The 22,452-nt window shown below is 36.4% G+C and overlaps 1 protein-coding gene and 1 long non-coding RNA gene across 3 annotated transcripts; one reads left to right on the plus strand and one right to left on the minus strand.

Moving 5' to 3' along the window:
* The first annotated feature begins 716 nt into the window (after positions 1–716).
* Positions 717–17,224, plus strand: LOC107227939 (solute carrier organic anion transporter family member 3A1). 2 transcript variants are annotated; one of them, XR_006902989.1, is made up of 16 exons: positions 717–1,164; positions 10,077–10,336; positions 10,868–11,062; positions 11,661–11,714; positions 11,945–12,050; positions 12,147–12,363; positions 12,437–12,580; positions 12,686–12,901; positions 12,992–13,099; positions 13,540–13,776; positions 13,891–14,433; positions 14,543–14,732; positions 15,149–15,337; positions 15,420–15,571; positions 15,632–15,974; positions 16,317–17,224. XR_006902989.1 is itself a non-coding variant. In XM_046732341.1 (15 exons), the coding sequence occupies exons 2-15, from the start codon at positions 10,161–10,163 to the stop codon at positions 15,922–15,924; spliced, it is 2,820 nt and encodes a 939-aa protein (XP_046588297.1). In that variant the 5' UTR covers positions 717–1,164; positions 10,077–10,160; the 3' UTR covers positions 15,925–17,224. The 2 variants fall into 2 exon arrangements, 1 of the variants encoding a protein (XP_046588297.1); XM_046732341.1 differs by having other exon boundaries at positions 15,632–17,224.
* Positions 17,225–19,854: 2,630 nt separating this feature from the next.
* LOC124293078 lies at positions 19,855–21,484 on the minus strand. The gene is made up of 2 exons (XR_006902990.1): positions 20,746–21,484; positions 19,855–20,409 (listed from the first exon to the last, which is right to left on the minus strand). It is a non-coding gene; the product is annotated as an uncharacterized LOC124293078 (long non-coding RNA).
* Between the last annotated feature and the right edge of the window lie 968 nt (positions 21,485–22,452).

Genomic DNA, 22,452 nt, shown 5'->3' on the forward strand with positions numbered 1-22,452 from the left:
AGAAGCACTTGGTCATCCCATCATATACGCGATTCTGAACAAAAACACTGTAACTCATTTTCGTTTGATGCAGAAATAAAGAAACGGCACGGATTCTACGAAATCGCAATATTCAATTAAGCATGCACCCTTTAGTTTTGTTGACACCAAAGCGCTGTACAGAATGATTAAAGGCACTTTTTCAGAGTAACGCGAAAATAATCCGTAATTTAATAGAGACGTGGTCTTGGGATAATATATTGTTTATATATGCGTGATCGAGAGCCAAGCAATTCTACACGGTCGGTAAAACAAGCACCATGCTTAAACTCCTCAAGAGCATACGACGAAAATATTGGAAGAGCATTTTCCTGCGACAATATTTAGTCCCGTGGGATTGGAGTAAACTGTGAGAGCAGCTTCACGAATAAAAAGATTCATAATACGTAATAATCACTGCAAAAAAAAAAAGTAAACTATTACGCCACGTGAGAACGTGAACCGTACTTTACATCTCCTGATGTAAACATGACCCAAAAACAGTGTAGTGAGGTACTCCGGATTATACAACTTCCAAAACTGCACATATAGCCTAAAAATAACTCTGCCGATAATGAAAGGACCGTCGGATGAACCGTAGAGATGGCAGCAGGAGCCGCGAAGTGGCATGGTGATAAAGTCAAAATTGCGCATGCGCAGAGCTCGAGACGCAGTCAGGGAGGCAGGCAGGCAGGCGACATACCGTCAAAGCCATAGCTATAAGTCTATGGTCAAAGCAAAAACACAGCTGGTCGGTCTACGTCTCTGAACTTTGACGGTGCCGATGGGAAGTCCAAATGATGCGGAAGTGTTACACTGTAGTTTGCGCACCGAAATTCGCATCGTTATCGTCCGCCGCGTCTCGTGCAGCATCTAAATATCCTGGCATTTTTGTCATTTGTGCCTAATGCCCGCGGCCAGTTTGTGATACCTCGTCCCGTGTCCTCGGTGTGGTGATAATCCGTAATTCCTTCTCTCCTCTCGCTTATTTCTCGGTTTTTCTCTCCCGTTTATCCCTAATCGGTTTTTTTTTCTTCTACTATTTTATGCGTTTGTGTTTACCTTCGGAACGGGACAATCGGCAGTTTCTCTTCTCCCACACAAAGGAACCCTCAAGGCATCTGCGCTGGCCTCTGTTCTTTGATGGTGAGTGAGTCTGCTACGAACAATAATTCCTAATTGAATGCCAATATTTTGAACTAAACGGCCCTATCCCATCTTATTCTTTTAACCTTGGATGAAATTCCCGTTTCTTGTATCTCTCTTTCTCTTTCTCTCTCTCTCTCTCTCTCCCCCTTCTGTCTCTCTTTCTCTCTCTGTCTCTACGATCGAACGTGTCTGGATTGTGTGCGGCATGTACAGTACGATCGACAAAGAGTTCGGAATATCCAGAACAGCCAGCTAACTGTATCCTTGGATGGGATTAAAAGTTGACTAGCTTCCTTCGCTGCTTCTCTGTGTAGTCGAAATTTCTATCCCCGATCGAGTTTTAAAGTCCAGCAGCTGATCCTGTCGAGAAAAACAATTTCAAGGAACGGTGAATGAATTGAAATTAATTGGTTTTCCAATAACACTTCTTGTCAGTCAGATTTCGGTTTCGCTCTAAAGAAAGAGAAACAATTCTAAGGGAATCTTCATATCAAATTTGTTTAGTGTTATCGTTGTTTGTAGAATACACAGGCATCAAAATAGATGGACAATGTTTCAGATCTGCGCCACAAATATTACGTATTTTCAAGTTCAACTTGTCGAAGAACAAAACTCAAATTTTCTTCAGCATGATTAGCTACGTGTTTGTTTGTTTTTTTTTGTTTTCTTTTCCTTTTTCTTATTTTACTGAAATCTGAAGAAAACGTCTAAAGCAAATATTATGTGACAAAATTCTTGAAAGTTGTTAGCTACTAAAAGGCAAAGATCTTTCAAAACAACGAGAGTTGAATTTGAAAAATGATGAAAATCGTAATAAAAATAATTATTGAAATGCGTTTATTGTGTAAAGCCAATCAAGAAACGGTCCAACGCATAGATGTGGGAAAAAAGTATACAGAAAGATTTACAAAATTATGATTCATAGTAAATTTCTGCGACTTTTTTTCCCATTGCAAAAACGTTTTTTCGCGATTCTGTGAATTAGGCTGAATAAATGGTGTCACTTATCGCGATTGTCAAATACAATGAGAAAATAACAAGTCAGACCAGACGAGAACACGTAATTTCAATTGCTGCATGTATTTGCATAACAGCATCGATGATGTGGCCAGGCCAGCCAGCTTGGGCCTTGATTGGCGGTTAATTGTGGTATTTAGAGTATATTTAGAGCCGAAGGATTTGTGCAGTCAACAACAGGGTTGGAGGCTGAAAATTGGCCAATCATTCTTCCTTCGACCAATATCGTCATTGTTTGATTTTTTGATCTCTAATTAAACAACTCTGTGCCAAGATCGGAAAAATAATATCCCTCTTACTTACACGCTAATTACAATTGTAATTGTGTTCGTAATATTATGTGACGTTTTCACTTACACACATCTGAAGATATAAGTACGCGTTTAACGTCGATGATTCATTGAAGTGCACACGATCATTATATCCATATTTACATGCAATATGACAACATTTGAGCCAGATATCTCCGCATGTCGAATTTCCACGTTCGTCGTTTTATTCTTCGCTGCTTCCAAACTTATCGGTAGTGTTTAACTACTTTCGTATCAAATTAGGTATACACGTGAATCGGCAACAAAATTAGTTCTCGCCGGTTTATATCGGTGAATTTTTCATCGTTAGGTATGGTTTTTTTTCTAATTTTATTATCAAGCTTGAAGATTACCTTATAATTAAAAAAAGGTAATTCAAACGTGAAAACCTGGACAATTGGCTTATTCTTTAAATGTTGAAGATTTATGCAAAAATATTTTGTTTCAAAGATTTCAACTTATGAAACAGATACTTATAAGTGAATCAGTCATATGTAAATTGATTTTTCTAGTGGGTTTTAAATTAGTGATCGTAGGATCAACTTTCATATCTTAGATACCTAATCATAATCAATGTTTTTGAGAAAACTAAATTTTTCATCATCATCGAAATCCTGAAATTAATTCAAGTCTGAAACTTTTGAAAATTAGCACAACTTCAAAACAATTTTGAAGAATAATTTGTAGTTTAGTTTGCAAAATATAAGTATGTTTGCTGTATTATGATTTACTGAATTTCAGACAATCCTATAAAATTGGCTAAATACCGAGGTTATCGAAAAATTGTTATCAAGCCCGGCGTGCGTCTGAAATTTCCCAATTATAGAATTTGCAAAATCTGGCGGAAAGAGAAATGACAAAAATTAATATTAAGTAATGCCAGAAAGTGTTTATCAATCCTTCAAGTCCGTCATCCGCTTCGGTTGAATAAAAGAAAAATTTCTTCTGTGAAATATTATTCTGGGTCAAAATATGCGAAACACGGCCGTTTAGAAAAACTCTTTTAATTCTCGTAGTTAAATAAATACATTTTTATTAAATTTTGAATACGAATTTCCGCACGGTCCTGAAGTTTCTTTTCGTTGCCCAGCTTGTGGCAATTATTGGAAATTTCCTTATTGATGTCTATGAACATATTCAAAAAACTAAAAGCTGTTTTGCCAAATATGGCACGCCAGGCATTAAAATATTGGAATATTTTACAGCTTACTTACCTAATTAAAGTGGATAAGTTTTTTTCCGAACGTTATTTCGAGTGATGAATTCATTCTTCATTGTCTTCCTATCTGTGAGCTACAAGCAAATATATCGATTCCAGTGAGCTAACTTCAAAGCAAAATGTATTATAACAATTACGGTATCGTTTGTCCCATTCTTAACAGATCCCACGTACGGAATTCCACATTAGACAAATTTCAAGTGTAGTTCACTCCACATTATCCGTTATACCGTCCGAATCGCACGGCTTGATGGGCATAGAGTAACGTTGGAAACTTGAAGGTGTTAAATTAGTTTACGGGATCGCTGGCGAAGAATATTTACAACTTGCAATCCCCGCATAAATTATTTTCCATTACAATACATATTCCTAAGTGTTTAACAAATAATTGAAAAGTAACTGGATTTTACGTTAGGCCAAATTTGTTGTACAGCTATTTCACACATCCACAAATATCCATATAGGTATCCGTATAACGCATAAATGAATCATCTCGATGCCATTGACCTCCGGGTAAAGTGTCTTTGGAGCCACAGACCGAACACAAAATAGGTCAAACATAAAGTATGCATTAAATATGTCGATCCTGTTTTTCTGCGCCATGTAACTTCTCATCGTTATATATTTTGAGTTGGCAATTTTTATCTCAGAAAGAATGTAAATCCCCGAATACGGATTTTTCTGATATGCCCTGGAACTAGGAATTCTTAAAAATTATGTGATTTCGGAACTTTTAGAGTGAATCGGAGCTTTAGAAATAAAAAGAAAAACGTTTTTCATTCTCAGTCAAAGTGCTAGTATATTATGAGAAAACGAGAACAGTGGAATTCGAAAGTCATCGTAAGATCGGAGCAAAAGCATTTCAGCTGGAACACATGACTGTTTAAAGGTGTGTAAGACTTGTACGCAATAGCGAAGGGAGACGAGGAGTTTTATGCTGCATGTAGTACCGTTATTTCAAGATAGAATTAAAACCTCCTACGCGAACGGCCACTTAATTAAACTATAACGCGTAAATACGAGTTGTTGCAGAAGTGAACACCATTGTAAGTCAACAGTTTTTCTCATTGAATACTTACCAAAAGTAAAGCGAACCCATTGCATAATAACAGACCCGGAAATAGAAAATATGTACAGCAATGTTCATTATTGGCTTCCCACTGGCTCGCTATTTTTTTGGAATCAAAACTGGAACGAGTTTCCTTTCTAAGCCAATCTTATACGTGCCAATGACTAGCCACGCAAGTGACAGGAGAAACAAACGATACGTTGATCATAGCCACATAAAATTTCTATTGGAAGAAAAGTCGTTTCAGTTTTTATTTCAAAAAGAATAGTGAGCCACTGTTCCCAGTTTGTAAACAGTAAGAAGGGAAAATCGGCCCGCTTCGGGTCCAAGCTTGAAAATTTGTATATCTGACGCAGGATTTTTCATAATTTTTTCAAATTTTTACTTTTGGTCGGTCGATAAAATCGTTTCTAAAAATTGTAGAAAATTCAAATTGAGTAGGGAAAAAAAAAGAAACCGAGTTTCTTTCAAACTGAGAACAATCATATAAAAAATCGCGCGCCACGTCTAAGAGGTCAAGGGTAAAACCCAGGTTGAATTGACGTGGAATGCTCCATATACGAGTCACACCTCTACACATATCTATAAGTATCTCATGCGCAGTGCGGTAAGAAGGTGGTGGAACCAGATAGTAGCAACCGCTTATAATTCTGCCATGCGGATTCTTTGGTAGGTCGGATTCATGTCGCGAATAGTTCACCTACTGTTCATCATTCGTCTTGTCATTTTCGGTATTCGTATGTCTTTTTTTCAACATCGTGTAGGTTTATTTTCATATTGTCAGGTGTCGATTATTTTCATCACCGCTGGCTGCAGGCCGTTCCCGCCAAAACGCGTCAACACGTGACACCGAGATTATTGGGTGGCCTGCGTGCAGGCGCTAAGTATTTCTTTTTTAAAATATTTCATGACGAAGTCGAATTAGGTGTTTTGTATGTATTTGAAAAGTTTATTTTCATTTTTCTTTAACCTTTCAAGCGTAGAGTATTCCTGGTGTTGAACCTTTTTTTAGGAAACCTATGTGTGAGTGTAGAGCTTCTTTTTTGGCTGTAACGATCGCTCGTTCCAAATGATCTGAGAATTAGTTTGTTATTGTAAACTTAAAACACTTGAAATCGTTAATCATCGAAGAGATTGAAATTCAAATTCTCATTTATATTTGAATGTGTGAATCCCAATAATAACAATTTGGCCTGTTATTTACAATACAAATTTCGGGCAACTAATTTTTGTTTAAGTCACAGTCTCGTTAATAACTATGTTGCGTGAATCGCTTCTTACTCATAATTTACGGGAACCGTCAGAGTTTTAACTGAAAAATAATGGAATTTCAAGAAATAAATTTCTCGATTGCATACTTAATACAGGCATCATATTCTGTTTCCAAACTTTAAATCCAGACAATACAAAAACTCAGAATAAATTGTTTGCAAGCAGATACTAGAACTCAATCAACTTTTTTTTTGTTATTCCATTTATTTATGCACACAACACTGATATATAGATTCGGTTTTTCTTACGGATGCTACTTGATTAACCAGTTCAGATATGCTAAGTACGAAACGATACGAGTTGTACTTGCACCAACCTCCACGTGGTAAGATATGGCTAACACGCAACTCGTAATGAAAAATTGTATAATATACATGTAACAGAAGTCAAGTACGTTAATAATATAAAAGAATCTCAAGCAACTAACGCTTCAATTAGAATAACAGATTCGAAACTACAAACTTCACATAGTGAACGTAAGTAACGTATTGAAATTGCTCAACTATTATAATTATAATTTTTCACACACACATTTTACCGTAAATGAGAATCTGCTGCGATAAGTTTTTAAAGGTGCGCTGTATAATTGTTGATGACAAATCAATAATGGTGGGTATAGGGGGATCAGTTCAAAAATCAATCGATTAGTATCCCGTCAATTCTTGAATCGCTGAACATTTTGCCGTAAATAAAAATTTGTTACGATAAATTTTAAGGGTAGTTCTTAAAAATCTCATTTAAAGGATCTTAAAGCTCTTAGATGGTCAGAAAAGACAGTTTCGGATTTCGGGTAAAACATTTTTTTTTTTTTGCTCTACTTTTTTAAGGGATAAATATCTTCTTAGGGGTAGTTTTCTAGGAAATTGATCTCAACGAATATTGGAAGCTTCTGATTAGCTCTTAATTTCTATATTATCAAAAATAAGGGTCTCAATTTTTTTTTCGACTTATGGGGGGGGGAGGGGGGTAGTTTTACGGTAGCGTGGTCGACCCATTCTTCAAAATTGATTGTCTCGCAACGGAGGCAAGCTCAAAAGTTGTTATTTGTTGGTTTCCAGAGCTTATAAGTAGCTCTTCAATTCATACTTTCTTGAAATTTTTTTACGACGGGTGTCGGATTTACCGACGTATGATATTATTGAAAGGTTTGAAAGATAATCGTCGTCGTAATAATTTTACAAAGGGCAAGGCATACCACTTTTTCGATTAAATATTTTACTTATATAATATACATATATCTGCCTAGATATCGAACGTTTCGATCCATTTTCGCGGACTTTGTATATAGAATAATGTATTTCGCACGTGCGCGCGACTAGCGCGCTTCTGGTTGTTCATACACATGTGTCCGTACCTATTGGAGACTGAATATCCGTAGTGTGGTATATAGCAACACGTGGCAAGGTATTGCAGGCAGGAATTCAGTCCGTCAGTAACCACCTATCGAATGTCTTTTATAATGCTTGTATAGGATGTTCATATAGCGAGACCAAAAGCCTTGTTCAAATTTTCATGGATATAAAATCAAGGGCAAACCGGCAACACGGATCGATATGTGGATAATTCGCCTATTGCATGCATAGCTATACACACACACACACACACACACACACACACGATATCAGCAAGCCTACGCCGAGTTTTAGCAGATACTTTCGACCTTAAAGTGCTTCATTGGAATTTTGGAGAAAAAAATGGTAAACAACGTCACGCACACCAATTTTTCATTTTTCCACTCGATGATATAAATGATTTTTAAAATTTTTTAACTTTACAGTTTAATAAATATATAAATATACCTTCGGTTTGAGAACATAATAAAACTGGAAACATCTAATTTAAACTAGGTGTACCTTTCAAAGACAGTAATTTCTCGATTTTTATAATTGTCTCAACGAATACCAAGAAGAAAATTACTTGAGATACTCATCGAAATTTTTCAATGCCCAGTGTTGCTTCAACTTTGCAATACTGTTATTCGTGCGGTATGTAAATGACCTCATACTATATACGTGCGATGATATCATAAAGTCAAAATAAGGACACGATGACTTTCGTGCTTGAGGAGACAAATGGCGGATTTAACAACCGATCGAATAGAAATAAAAATACATCATCTTCGTACGAATAAGGTGCGACTATCACGCATTATAGGTGTGTACAATATGGGAGAGTGAAGTTCGTAACGTTAATGTAACGATTCATTTTTAGAAAAACAAAATCATTATATCGCAACTGTAGGATCGTCTTAAATCGAGTAATCCAATTTTAAAAATTAACGTGTATTTAGAATTTGGAAGTGAAACTCCTTTAAAGTCGTTCTAAATTTTCAAAACAATGATTTTAGTTACAATATTTCGTCACATTAACTTTAATAACTTCAATCTGGTTATAATTTGGCATAGAGTAGGCAGCTGAAAAATTTCTCAAGGATACAATCCGCCAACAGAGCGTTCGTAACAATACAGCCGGGAGTCTAGATCGTTCGCCGAAAGCAACTTTCTAATTTTTGGCTCTACGTATTCGTGTTTATGGTGCAGAGACAGTGAATGATTGCTATACGTATTACGGTACAGTGTAGCGGTTACAATGCCTGCGAGGTCGACGCATTGACGAGTTCCACTTTTCTGATGTCGGTGGGTGACGAGGGTGTTGGCATTACCTATACCGCAACCTTCGATAACTTTGAGAAAAGTATTCGCTCATTGCCTGTGTAAAACGCGCCACATAGAACAGAATAATAGCTGAATCAAGGTTAATAAAGTGAAAGAACTCAGGTTGATGGTATCGATTTTTATTGAATGAATCTCTTCGTTTTTTTTTTTTTTTTTTTGTCTTTTTCAATTAACAGTCACGTTTGGTTGATATTATCTTTTGAATGTTTATAAAATTTTATGGTTTGTCTAATTTCGATGGATCTGAGCTCATAACGTGGGTGAATTCAGACTTTATTGCAGAGATCGTCCGAAACGAATTTCTAAACTCTACTTCATCCGTACCACTTTTAACGTAATTATTAAGAGTCGCGATTTTATTCAGCAGCAAACTTTATAAACTTGACGATCAATGAAAAGGTACATTATTAGGTAAAATAAAAAGCTCGTGGCTCATGGTAATGATTGTGCTTAATTTGGTGCCAGACCTTATAATACGGAATGACTATCTTATCTTTCGTAAACTAACTTCTAAGTCGTTGCTGAGTGATAAAAACGATGATGAAGAAATATACAAACCATGAGCAGCTGCAAGCAAAGCAGCGAGGACACGGAAGAATTATCATCGTGTAACGTAACCCCGATAAATATTTACATTATAATACAAGATACAACAGTTATTACTGAACATGTTATTTTATGAACCTCGCAATAAAAAAGTATACGGAATTGAACTCGCCAATTTCAGAAAATATAAAATCAAACGCCTTGTTTTGCTTTTCATTCTTCAATTGTATTAAATTTTTCTATACTCGTGTTGAAAATTTCGTATTCTATATTGATCTAAAATGAAAGACTAGCCCTATTAAATTCTTGTGTGTAAACAATTTGATAAATTGATGGATAAAAAAATGTTGAAAGAAAAAGAAAGAGGGATTTATCAATCGTCATGTAAAACTATCTTCAGTTATTATATACCACTAATCATAGAATGAACTCTGGAATGAACAGTTTGTATGCGACACTTTCTAATTAATGCAAAGTGCACTGATGTTGCAAATCTAATTCTTTGTCTTCTGGTCTAACGACGGCGTGATAAATCACATGCAGCGTAACAGTAAGTTCCGACACTTGCATCGTTCTGAGATTCAGATCATGGTCAGACTTGTGGTCTACACTTCAGCCTTAAAATCTGTAACAAAATTGTACCAGTGTGTCCAATTTTGGCATGTTTAGCTTTTTTTCTTCTTTTCCCTACACCGCGCGCTATCACAACTTCCTGCTGCTACCAGCGGCAGCGAAAGTCGTCAATCTCTGGATTGTTTGCGACTCAATTTTAATCGTAACCTTTTCTTTTTACGACACAGAATATGACGATAGAGTGATGCTGGTCTCACCGTAGTTGAAAGCACGAAACCAGAACGTCCTCAGAGACGAACCTGCAATCAAAGATGGCGTCTACTAGCGGGCACAAAAGAAATGGATCCAGTTCCAGCATGTTCGGTCACAAACGCACCGAATCCGGCGGTGGCTTTATTGGCCACAAACGTTCGGAAAGTGGCCACAAAAGAAACGAAAGCATATCAAGTGCGCTTGGCCATAAACGGTCAGAAAGTGGTCACAAAAGGTGAATTTATTATCTACAAACAATTTTACGCAATTCATCTAAAAATTATCGTTAGCTTAGCAAATCTCCTGGAAATAAAACACTACAATAATAATACAAAAAACAGGTAGTGAAAACTTTGCAATTTTGAATTTCCCGCCGTATGATAACAGTTCGATTTTTAAACATTCAAATTTCCCGCCAGATGAGTAAACCTAATATTTTTGTAGTACGCTGGGTTTTCTTATTCGTAATTGATCTAAAACTTATCGTTACCGTAACAAATCTCCTGGAAATGAAGCATTACAATAATAATACAAAAAACAGGCACTGCAAAACTTTGTAATTTTTTAATTTCCCGCCATATGATAACCGTTCGATTTTTGATCATTTAAATTTCCCGCCGGTTGAGTAAAACTAATATTTTTGTATGCACACTGAGTGTATTGGGATGAAATGCTTCACTTGAAAATGAAATTTCCCTGTGCTCATGCTTTACTTTTTTACGTTTAATTCGGTGCCAAAATCAAGTTCTTGATTTTATTTTTCAAGGTCCGAATCTGGCAGCAACTATCACACGGGTCACAGGAGAAACGAAAGCATGTACGCGATGACTGGGCTCTACGCCGAAAGCACGGCTGCTGGAGAAGACGCGGATTTGTCACAGCCAAGCAGCAGTAGACTGACACATGACACAGTGATCAGGTGTCACAGTAGGAATCCAAGTTCCGGTATTGTTGATCACAGGTGATTCCCAGTTACAAACTTATTCGGGAATGGGAAGCCTTCGCCGCTCCATGCGCCAAATGAGTTTGCGAATGTTTTTGCAGCTTCGCCCAATAGATTTTTCCCTAATACTAATGATTACATATTATTGGCAATCACAAATAGAACCGTGTTTCAATTCAAGTGAAAGGCTGAAACGCGCATTATACTGCAGACAGCACATTCCCACAATTAGAGGCTTGCACAACGTCGATATTTATTGGCTCATTGTCAGAAGATTAGCTTTTGTTCTTTATGAACTAATCTACAACTTGACCATGACACAGTTAAATATTAAACGAAACTTTGAAATCGAATCACAATAGTCGAAATCGCGATTGGTCAAATTGCCAATGCTATGTTCAGCTAGACTTATTACTGTAATTAAAATGAGACAGCGATTAACGAAACTGTTTACGCATTGCGCACGAAGAGTAAACAGAGAATTTTGATATTCAGCGATAGCACTTGTTCAGTAAACAACACGCTTCTAATCGTTTTAGCAATTTCTTAATTATATACACACGGAACGCACTTTGCTATTATTCACGCTTTGTGGTTTTTGTTATGCATTTTGCAGAGATTTCATCATCAAATGTCACAGCAGGAATCCCAGTGCTTCCATGGTCGACAGGTAAAACAATGCACACCAAAAACTCCCTCAATTTATTTTTTTTTTAATCAAATATCTCCGTTTAAAACTTGTAAGGATAGTTGGGAAATGAGAAAACATCTTTCTAGCTCTGTTTTAATTTGTTTTTATTCTTATTTTCTTTATGCAATATCAAAAATAATCGAGCAATTCAAGGGTCCTGAGGTTTTGCGAGTACGCATTCTATTATACAAAAATTTTGGTTGATACAGGACTGAAAAGGAAAGAGCGCAGACACCACCGATTAATCCAGATTCAAAGGACTGTGGAATTTTAACATGCAGGCCAATTTTTATACAAAGATTCGCAGGGATAAAGGTAAGAATAATTAAGTTCTCAAAACTGTGTATCTTTGAATTGCGACATCATGCACAATAATTTTACCGATTGCAAATTTTTTTCCCTTACTTCCAGGTGTTCGTATTCCTTCTGTCATTCCTTGTTACGCTGCAGCAGGCACTTAGCTCTGGTTACATTAATTCTGTAATAACAACAATAGAGAAAAGATTTGAGATACCGTCAAGCCTCTCAGGTCTGATCGCCAGTTCATACGAAATTGGCAATGTAATAACGGTGATATTTGTAAGCTATTTAGGCAGCCGACGGCATATTCCCGTTTGGATAGCAATTGGTAAGTAATTGACCATCTTTCCTTGTCGGTCAATCATTATCAGTCTAGCTTTAACAGTTCTTTGTTGTTTCAGGCGCCGTGATAATGGGCATTGGCTCAATGATTTTTATGGTGCCTCATTTCACAGCCGAACCTAACTTAGGTACAGCATCGAATAACTCAAGTTCAGATAACATATGCCGTGGTGTATCGCTCCGCGAACAAGACATGGGCTTAGGTGAGTGGTTGACCGAATGGTCCAATCTGACCTATTGCAAGAATTCAAGCCTGAGAAACCGATATTCAATTTATAATTGAAATAAAAATTCATGCTTGGATTTAGGCCGACTTTCTACCGGTTTATCATCGCCGCCTTTAGCCCCACACAATAATCTTCGCGGTGACAACTGCATACAAGGGTCTCCTTCTACCGCTGGTCCGGTGATGCTTTTCGTACTTGCGCAACTGCTTCTTGGTTGTGGTGGTTCACCTTTGTTCACTCTCGGAACAACTTACATTGATGATCACGTCAGGCCGGAGAGTGCCTCTTTGTACATCGGTTAGTATTAATCGATCTTATTCCAGACAAATTTGAGAAGGTGGCCTGTTTTGAATTAACCGTAAAATCAATTTTGTTACGAATTTCCAGGCTGCATGTACAGTATGGCAGCTTTTGGACCTGTTCTTGGATTTCTTCTCGGTGCTTATTTATTGTCTTTTCACATGGATTCGTTCGCCGGAACTATCATCAGCATAGGTAAGCCTTCAGTTGTATACTACTATTTCAGGTACACAGGGATATACGGACGTTCAATCTTGAAAATTTTTTGCAATTTGACAGCGTCGTCTTTTAACTTAATGAACTAGAAAATATGTTCACCAGTTATATTCAGTTCATACCTCAAAATAAACGCTTGTTATATGAAAATAATTCCATCGCCCGTATTCTTTTCTGGGTAAGATGATATTTCTTTCATCTGAATATGACTTAACACTTAGTATTTAAGTTGCAATACTTAATACTTACACTTATGTTAATACTTAGTACTTAATCCTTATCAAGGCTTAATAATTAAGATGAAATAAGATTTAGATTTGAGAGTCGAATCTTGAGACCTGAGATTAAATTGAGACTTGGATGTAAGATGTCAGATATAAAATGCGAGTCATTTTAAATTGTTCTCAAATTATCCACAGATCCAGGCGATCATAGATGGGTTGGAATGTGGTGGGGTGGATTTTTACTCTGCGGTTTGCTGCTGGTATTAGTGGCAGTGCCGTTTTTCAGTTTTCCGAAAACTTTACAACGTGAGAAAGAGAAAATTCGGATAATTGAAAAGAGCAAGCCAATAACAGCAAAGGAGAAAGAGCAGAACAAAGAACCCATGAAGGAACAAACATCTGACAATACCGCTTATGGCAAAGACGTCAAAGGTACGATGATGAATGCTATCGACCTATTGCAATCATTTTCTTGATTTTCTCCTCACAACGACATTACTTGTTCTTCGATATTTCTCATGTATTTTTAATAATTCACTTTGACAGACATTCCACGGAGCATGTGGAGACTGGTGTGCAATCCTGTTTACGTGGTGACATGTCTTGGTGCCTGCATGGAGCTGGTAATAGTTTCGGGCTTCGTTGTGTTTCTGCCAAAGTATTTGGAGACGCAATTCAGTTTGGGAAAAAGCCAGGCCAGCATATTCACTGGTTCAATCGCGATCCCCGGTGCTTGTATCGGCATATTCTTTGGTGGCTGTCTACTGAAACGTTTGGAACTGAGGCCTAAGGGTGCTGTTCAATTCGTCCTAGTCTCAAATATAATCTGCCTTGTTTGTTACGGCCTTTTGTTTTTCCTCGGCTGTGACAATGTCAAAATGGCCGGCACCACCATACCCTATTTTAACAGCACGACCAAAGGGCCTGAACCATTTCAAGTTAATCTTACTGCCGCCTGCAACTTTGGGTGCGAATGCCGAATGACTGACGTTGAACCAGTTTGTGGCAACAATGGCTTGACTTATTTTAGCCCCTGCCACGCGGGTTGCACGGCATTCAGCTCAAAGTCCAACTTTACCAACTGCGCGTGTAAGTTAGAAATGAATTGCTTTATTTTTGACTATAAATTCAATTGAATCCCGAATTCTTATGGACCTGTTTCCCAGTTGCGTTAACAAATTTTTCTCCTTCGATACAGGCATTCACGGTAATCTCAGCATGGTGCCACCAGCTGCGCCGGAATTCGCTGAAGTTACTGTTGTTCCCGTTGCTACGGCTGGCCCATGCACCTCGCCTTGTAGGACTATATTTCCGTTTCTTATTCTATTATTCTTCATGACCTTCATCGTCGCTGTAACACAGATGCCTTTATTAATGATCGTATTACGGTAAGTTGTGGCGAAAAATTTAAAATATCGAAAGATGCCATCTGGCAATAAAAAATATATTACTCTATCAAGCTCGGATACAATTATAAAAGTTGATTTCAACTGGCATTTCACTCAATATCAAGTAAATGAAACGGAACAAATATGACTTCTTGCACGGGGTTTCCTGTTCGTTTATGTTCGCATACTTAAACAGACTTAACTGAGACTATAACGATCAGCTGATTGGCTAGTGCAGAGCCTTCTTGCACCGGCCATACCCGCACCTTAAATTCTAAAGGAAATGTAGCACAACTTTTCAACAATTTTAGACATCGAACTTCTATTGAAATTCACATAATATGACAATAGAGACGGGACAATAAATTCCCTGTAATATCTAAAAAAAGTATCAACAGTTGTGACTTACATTTCAGATCCGTCTCTGAAGAAGAGCGGTCCTTTGCTCTTGGAATGCAATTTGTCATCTTCAGATTGTTTGGGTATATACCAGCACCTATATTGTTTGGCAATTTGATAGATTCAACGTGCATTCTGTGGAAAAGTACTTGCGGTGAAAAAGGGGGCCGTTGTTTGCTTTATGACATTGAACAATTCAGATACAGGTGATTATTTTCTTATTCGTGTGCAAAGTAGAATGAAGCAAGAAATTGGAAGCAGCTAAATTTTGTTATCAATGTTTTACAGATACGTCGGACTTTGTGCCGGTATAAAGATTCTGGCGTTGGCACTATTTTTGGTCGATTGGTGGCTAGTGAGAAGGAGAAGACACCTCGAAGAACATCCGCCACCATTGACAGTCAACGAAGTTGTCGGATCGATAATCAGCCTAGACAAATGTAAGTAGCAAATGATGAGAATTCCCCAGAGAAAACCTTTACCATTTACCGTATTTGCAGTGTTTGAAGAAAGACCGCAACATTTGAACACTGCTGATGGTGACACAACTTCACCAAGCACCGAGGGGCCAACGCCATCTTCGATTTCGTCGCCCACCGAGCCAACAAAGTCTACAAATCTTGAGGAAACGGAATCATCAAATCACACCGAAGCGTCGAATGACATCAACAATCCTCAAACAAAAGATCCTTTTGACATTCCTGACACAAGGCAAGCTCCGCTTGCCACAGAAGATTTGGAGGTAGAGATCAAGCGGCCGGACAGTACTGATAAACTTCATCCAAGTGTTTAATGAGAGCTGGCATTAGGATATTGAATTTGAATGTACAATTCTCACATGGCGTAAGTTTGTGGAAATTATTCTTATTTCTCTTCATACGTATGCTCTTTGAGATGATGATACCAAGTAACTGTGTGTGCGTGTGCGTTTCTGTTTCTCTCTTTTTCCGTCTTTTAATTTTTTTTTTATCGCGTGTATGACTAAATTTTTTGCAAAAATACTGATCTATGATTTTTTAGATTTTTTTTTTTGCACAAGCCTTACAGGTCTTGTTCAAAGCAGCTACATATCTAGTCGGGTGGTATTGAATTAAATGATGTTTAACAAGATTAAACTTAAACAGTAGCCATGTTAAAAATACGTCGTTCGGTATTTTTAACCATCGCTATTTCTATTCTCATCAGGATTTCAAAAACAGTGTGGAAGGACCCCAACGTTAATTTATATATTGAAAAGAAAGGCGCTTGGCGGAGAGTTGCTGAATAATTTCTCGTGAATTAATGTCGCACTCCTCTACAATATAAATGAATTTATATAAAAGAAAGAGCAAAAAAAGACTTGCACCTATATCACTAGAAATAAATTTTTCAAATTGACGCATGGACAAAGTTTATAAGTTTTATCTCCTTGAACTCTGAAATTGTCCATTTTCCCGCGCATGAAGAGAAAAAACGCCTTTTACAAGTATTTCAATAAACCCGTAAAATTTCTAAGAATTCTAATATTAAAAGAAATGGTGTAACTGCCTACATATTTTTTTTTTTTTTTTTTTCCCTATGAATACTGAATCTTTGCTCTGTTGAAGATACAATGAGCCCGCGTAAAACGTAAATAAAATTGATAATGTACATAAATACATATGTGTATATATATATATGTCGAACATATAAAATTATATATTCGATATATGTACATACATAAAAATTCCTGCCTTAAGAAATATAAGACTAGAAAAATGATTAAATAATGAAGTAAGACGTATCTAACTCTTATAGACACACACATGGTATATGCGCTAATCCGCGTTATTTTTACCAATTTTCGTTCCGCTTCTGATTTTGAATTTTTATGTCAATATACGGCAGGCAGCTGGTCAAAATCGGTAGCTGGTCAAAATCACATGGAATATCGCATATACGATATACATATATATACACACAAGACATTTGTTACGAGCGTTTCTTACAGGTGTTGAAAAAATGCACCAAGGTTATACAGTTTATGTTTTAGTATATCCTTTGTGGTACCTGCACCAAACTCTCGTAAAAAAAAAAAAAAAATTAAAAAAGATCTATATAATATAAAACATAAACGAAATATATCATTAAATTGTAAGAAACTTAAACAGTGATTTATTTTTTAAATTATAGGAAAGTACTATCACAGCTTTTCTCGAAGTAGAAAAAAAAAAACAATTATATAAAAGAAATCAGTCAATATAGAGTAGCAAAGGAAAAAAACAAACAAAATTCCAAAAAAATTATGAGGTAAGCTATGAAAAATTTGAAGATGATTTTTTGTTTTATTTTTGTATGATAAATTTAAGCACGTAATTACATTATGATCTGATACTTTTTTATTCTTGGGCGTTGAGATTACTATTCACCTTGGTCTCGTTTACCTCAAAAACAGCAATTGTATAACGTGGCGTATATTCGTATCCTAGATGCTTCCAAGTTGGACATTTTTCTTATTCATCTGATATCGTTGTATTTTATTTTACTCACTTATGCAGCGCATCTGAACTTGATCTCCGATTATGAAATATTTGTACATTAATTAAGATCTTAAATGTGCAACGTAACGGTACGAAAATTATTATTGTGCTTTCTGTTTGTTTTAGTTGAATTAAGTAATGACAACAACGCGTAATTGACTTAATGCTATTGAATCGTCTGTACAAATCAAATGTGTAATGATAGGTGAAAAGATATTCGCTACCCTAGTATGCTCAATTGTTTAATAAGGTACATGTTTAAAAGTTCGTACATGAAGTACCCGATTTGTCTGATGATTTTCAGCTTATCTTATTGAATGTCAGATTATATATATGGTGTATGATAAACAATTTTGACAGCAATTTCTGTCAATTGTTCAACTAAAATCAGCCCCAAAGTGATGGATATTTACATATACGTATATCTATTTTTTTTTTCAAAGCGAATTACAGAATTTGAATGTGAAAATTCCCTTGAAGCATATTGTGATTACAATATCTTGACTTATATCTTCGGTGCGTTAGTGAAAAAAAATCAACAGGGAAAAGTATAAATTAATTCTGGTTAGAGTAATATACAAAAAAAGAAAGGGAATTTTCAAGTTTAAGGAAAAAAGCAACGGTTGGTGTCACCTTGATTGTATACTTGATATTTTTGACAATTTGACAATTAGAAGCAACATATTATGTACATAAAATATTGTATATCATTTGAGATGAATTTTCGTTCGATCATTAATTGATTAAAACATTATTCATGAAAAAATGACGCGAAGCTGACTTATGATTGTAATCGTGTCGCTTAAAACTATACATATATCAATATTACCGATTACGATACTTAAAATACTCTTGTAAGTATATATATTATATTACGTATATATACACACGTAGTATATCTAAATTTTCAACTGAATATTTGTTTAATGACACATTCAAATAACTACCACACACTTTTAATATTATCACAATTTCTAAATAACACGCTACAGAAATTTTTCAATTACCACATTTAATCGTGATTACTAACACTATTATTAATGTTATTATTATCATTATTATTAGTAGCATTGTGTATGAAACTCTTATTTTAGAATTTATGACAAAATTGTCATGTTTGATGGCAACCCATAATTTGCTAAATCCGCTGGTATTATAGACAGAATGAAGAGCAGGATTAGCCAGAAACTGTCTAAATCGGAATCACCAGTATGGAGGAAAGAGAAAATGTAAAACTAATGCATCCGCTGGAACTTGACGGTGAAAAATGTGGCTAATTATTCAAAATAATCTGCATCTGGTAAAGTAAATAGATGGATTAAATTATGACTGTTAGTCAAATTTTTATCTTGCTTTTATTTTATTTTTTTATCATTAAAATCGAGACATCGAAAGAGCTAACAGTGTTTAATGTATTTGACATTGAAATATATCCTAGTCGCGGAAAAATTTCTACTGCTAGCTCCTGCAATGATCTTGAAATATTGACCCAATTTTTAAAATTGAAATCGGTGATAGATGGCTATAAAAATTAGATTGGTGAAACTTCTTGTTGTATTGTAACATTCCCAAGTGATGACAAATGCAAATATTTCATAAATGTACGTATATGTTTCTAAAATTTTGGATTCTGACCCTTCTAAGTTCTAACTCTGCCAACTTATGTGTTGCTCATTTATAGAACTGTCAGAATTCAAGGTGGCATGATGTAAAACTAAAGCGCAACTATCCAAATGAGCATTTCTTCCTATTCTTATTTGCTGCCCTATGTTTTGCTTTCATTCCATTCGAAATTACTCACTTAAAACTTGTCAAATGTAGTAGACATTTTTAGGCTTTGAGATTGCAATTTTCAAATACTTGCATCTGACTTCAATCCAGGGTTAACAGAATATTTAAAACTCAATCCAATGAGTAAATTTCAAAGAAACAACAACGAAATTCATAGAATCAAAAAAAAATTGGAGATATCTAAGCTCGAATTTGGATCGTGCCCTGAATATTATACCTACAGATATAAGGAAGTTACCTCGAGATAAAATTATAATATATATATGTATATATATATATATATATAACAAATACATAAAACGAAGAGTGCGCGTTAGATAAATGAATAATAACATGAAAAATAAATAAATAAATAAATAAAAATGTTATGTAAATATATAATGATATAATAATGTAAACCTGCTTATAGATGTAAATGTATTTTTTTTAGGGACCATAATATGTAAGCAGAATAATATACGAACGATAAAATTGCAACGAGTAATGGGATATAAATCTGTTTATGAAATTTCACAAAAAATAAGAATTAGCGTTTCGTTTAGTTTTACACAAATTTTTGGTTCCACTTATATCAATCTTACTCAGGTAAAATATTTTTCGGGTTCTCCGGGAAACTCACACCCTTTACCAACTGCCCTAATCCGTTCTCCCTCGTGATGAAAAAGATGTTCCAGGCCTGAAGTATTTCAAGAAATTCCAGAAAGTTTCTATAAAGAATTCAGTTTACGAACTTCATATTTTATTGAAAATCTGAAAAGTTCCGAATTTATGTATTTTTCACTACTACCGCTTCTGGCCAAGTCGAATTTAAGGGGAAAGTTGGACCAATTACCATTGAAAGCTGCAGTTATTTTTTATAAGAAGCTGTGTACTGCGGTCGGTAATGGATGTAACTGCTGTATCTCTTAATCTACCAAATCCCATGTTAAACTGGTAGCCTTACCTAAGGCTGACAGTGTATACGGGCGCTTTCCTTTTACATCAATTTTCTGAAACAAATGGACACTGAGTCATTTCATTGGTTAGATCTAACGGAATCGGCGAGTGAAATCATTTCGTGTTGTGGAAAAAAATTGAAGTAAACGGAAAGCGCGCTATATCTTTGGTCACCGGAGATACCACTTGTAATAGTATCTTTCGGTAAATAAAGGATCGGCACGCACTTTTCTATTGCATTACATTTTCCAGTATTATTACATTTCAGTATACACCCCATCTAATTAGGAGTATGATGTGTGCATTTGGGTACATGTTGGAAAATGGGTCCCACCGTACAAGGAGACAGAACGTATGTGCTCCCAATAATCTACCTATCTCTTTCTTACCTGCAGGACCATCGGAGTCCGATAAAAATTGAGATTGGCTACACGTGTGTTCTGCTTTCATTAGGCGTACTATAAAAAGTATAGAGAATGAACAGTCCATGCTCTATTTTGATAATCGATCCATCATTTTTGGAATTTTGATTGGTTCATCGAATTCGAACGCTCTGCAACCAATCGAATTATCTTCTCGGCATTTGAGTACAAAATAGCGGCTTAATAGCGTTTTTCACTGACTGCATTACGTGTGCAGTGAGTACAATTTTCCCAGCTTTCAACTAATCACATAAGCAAAACCCTAGGAAAATTGCACTCAATGTGCACCAAATGTAGCCAGTGAAAAGCGCTTCAAGTTTTCTACATCTTGTTCACGGAAAAAACGGCACAGCACTTGCCACAATTTTCTCTGATTCGGTTAGGTCCCGTTTACCGGAAGGCCTTATTTACTTCTTTTAAGCCGCCAAATGGGCCTTATAGTTGGCTAAACCTGGCTGAAGCCAGACGGAGAGCCCGTGTACATAATACGACTCACACGTGATTTGGAACATTTTATTATTAGTGATCGATGAAACAAGTTTGTTGTGTAGCTGTTATTAAATATGTTTACTATGCAATGACCGTGCAATATTCGAAGTGTTTCACCAATTCCATTTACAGAGCGTAGGGACCAAAGCGTATTTTACGCAGGGACCAAATTGTACGATTTGTACGATGATTTAGCACATCACTGAGTAGTTCGAGACCCCACTACGCCCAACCTGCGCGAAGTTGTGTCGTTTTCTCCGTGAACAATGTGTATACCTATACATAGAAACGTGGTCGGTACTTTGGTACCTTAGAGCATACATTACTGGACGTAGCTTCGTGCGTTAGACTTATAGAGATAGACTGCGCGGGCCGTCCACCGAGCTGAAGCCCTAATTAGAAAGAGAAACCAACAGCGTGATCCGATCTCTCACTCTAATCGGTGATGTGGCGGGGGAATAAGTACAAATATACCTCCCCGTTTGTGCTTATTGCTTTCACCGTCTGCCAGTTTCTCCTCACTCTTTCGACCGTGCAAGAAAGAGGTCAGCTCCCGCTGTTGCTTTCTCTTTTTAATTAGGGCCTCAGATCGGAGCACGGACCGCGCAGTCTATCTCTATACGTCTATGGTACAGAAAGTGTAGCGAAGGAGTGATAAAGAGGTATAACATTATGGTTATAATCTGTCTCTCTCGCTCTACACTTGATTGGCCGATACGCATCCCCTCAGCCAATCAAATGCAGAGTAAAAGAGACGGAAGAACTCGAATATATATTTTCTCTCTTCACCTCGGCCGCAATGTTTGCAAGGTCGATGGGATGGCACTTCCAGTAGTATATGTTCTAAAAATAAGGTTGGTACAGAGTAGGGATAACCAAAGGAGACAGTTTGATGATTTTTATTTCATTCCGCCATGTTCTAAGGGCATTCTGACGGCGCGAAAATTCGAATCAACATTGTAATCCCTACGCTATGACCATATTCTCAGGGCACTTTGACACACATACAAACATACATACGCGCAAAATGTTTGGAATCAATATAGCTTCCAATTACTCCTCTGTGACGTTATAAAATATTCATCTAAAATCCTGACATCGCCCTGCCGCCACGTCTCGCGCGCATCGATATTGGCGCATAGTGTATATCACACCAGACTCGTTGACTCATGGCCGTCGTCGGGT

This window comes from Neodiprion lecontei, chromosome 2 (genome assembly GCF_021901455.1).
Source record: "Neodiprion lecontei isolate iyNeoLeco1 chromosome 2, iyNeoLeco1.1, whole genome shotgun sequence".
Classification (NCBI taxonomy): Eukaryota; Metazoa; Arthropoda; class Insecta; order Hymenoptera; family Diprionidae; genus Neodiprion; species Neodiprion lecontei.

Excerpts from the sequence above, each read along its gene's own strand:
- LOC107227939 (XM_046732341.1), top strand. The coding sequence starts at position 10,161 with ATGGCGTCTACTAGCGGGCACAAAAGAAATGGATCCAGTTCCAGCATG. Across the intron at positions 13,777-13,890 it reads TTATGGCAAAGACGTCAAAG|ACATTCCACGGAGCATGTGG; the intron begins GTACGATGATGA and ends TCACTTTGACAG. Across the intron at positions 15,572-15,631 it reads GATAATCAGCCTAGACAAAT|TGTTTGAAGAAAGACCGCAA; the intron begins GTAAGTAGCAAA and ends CCGTATTTGCAG.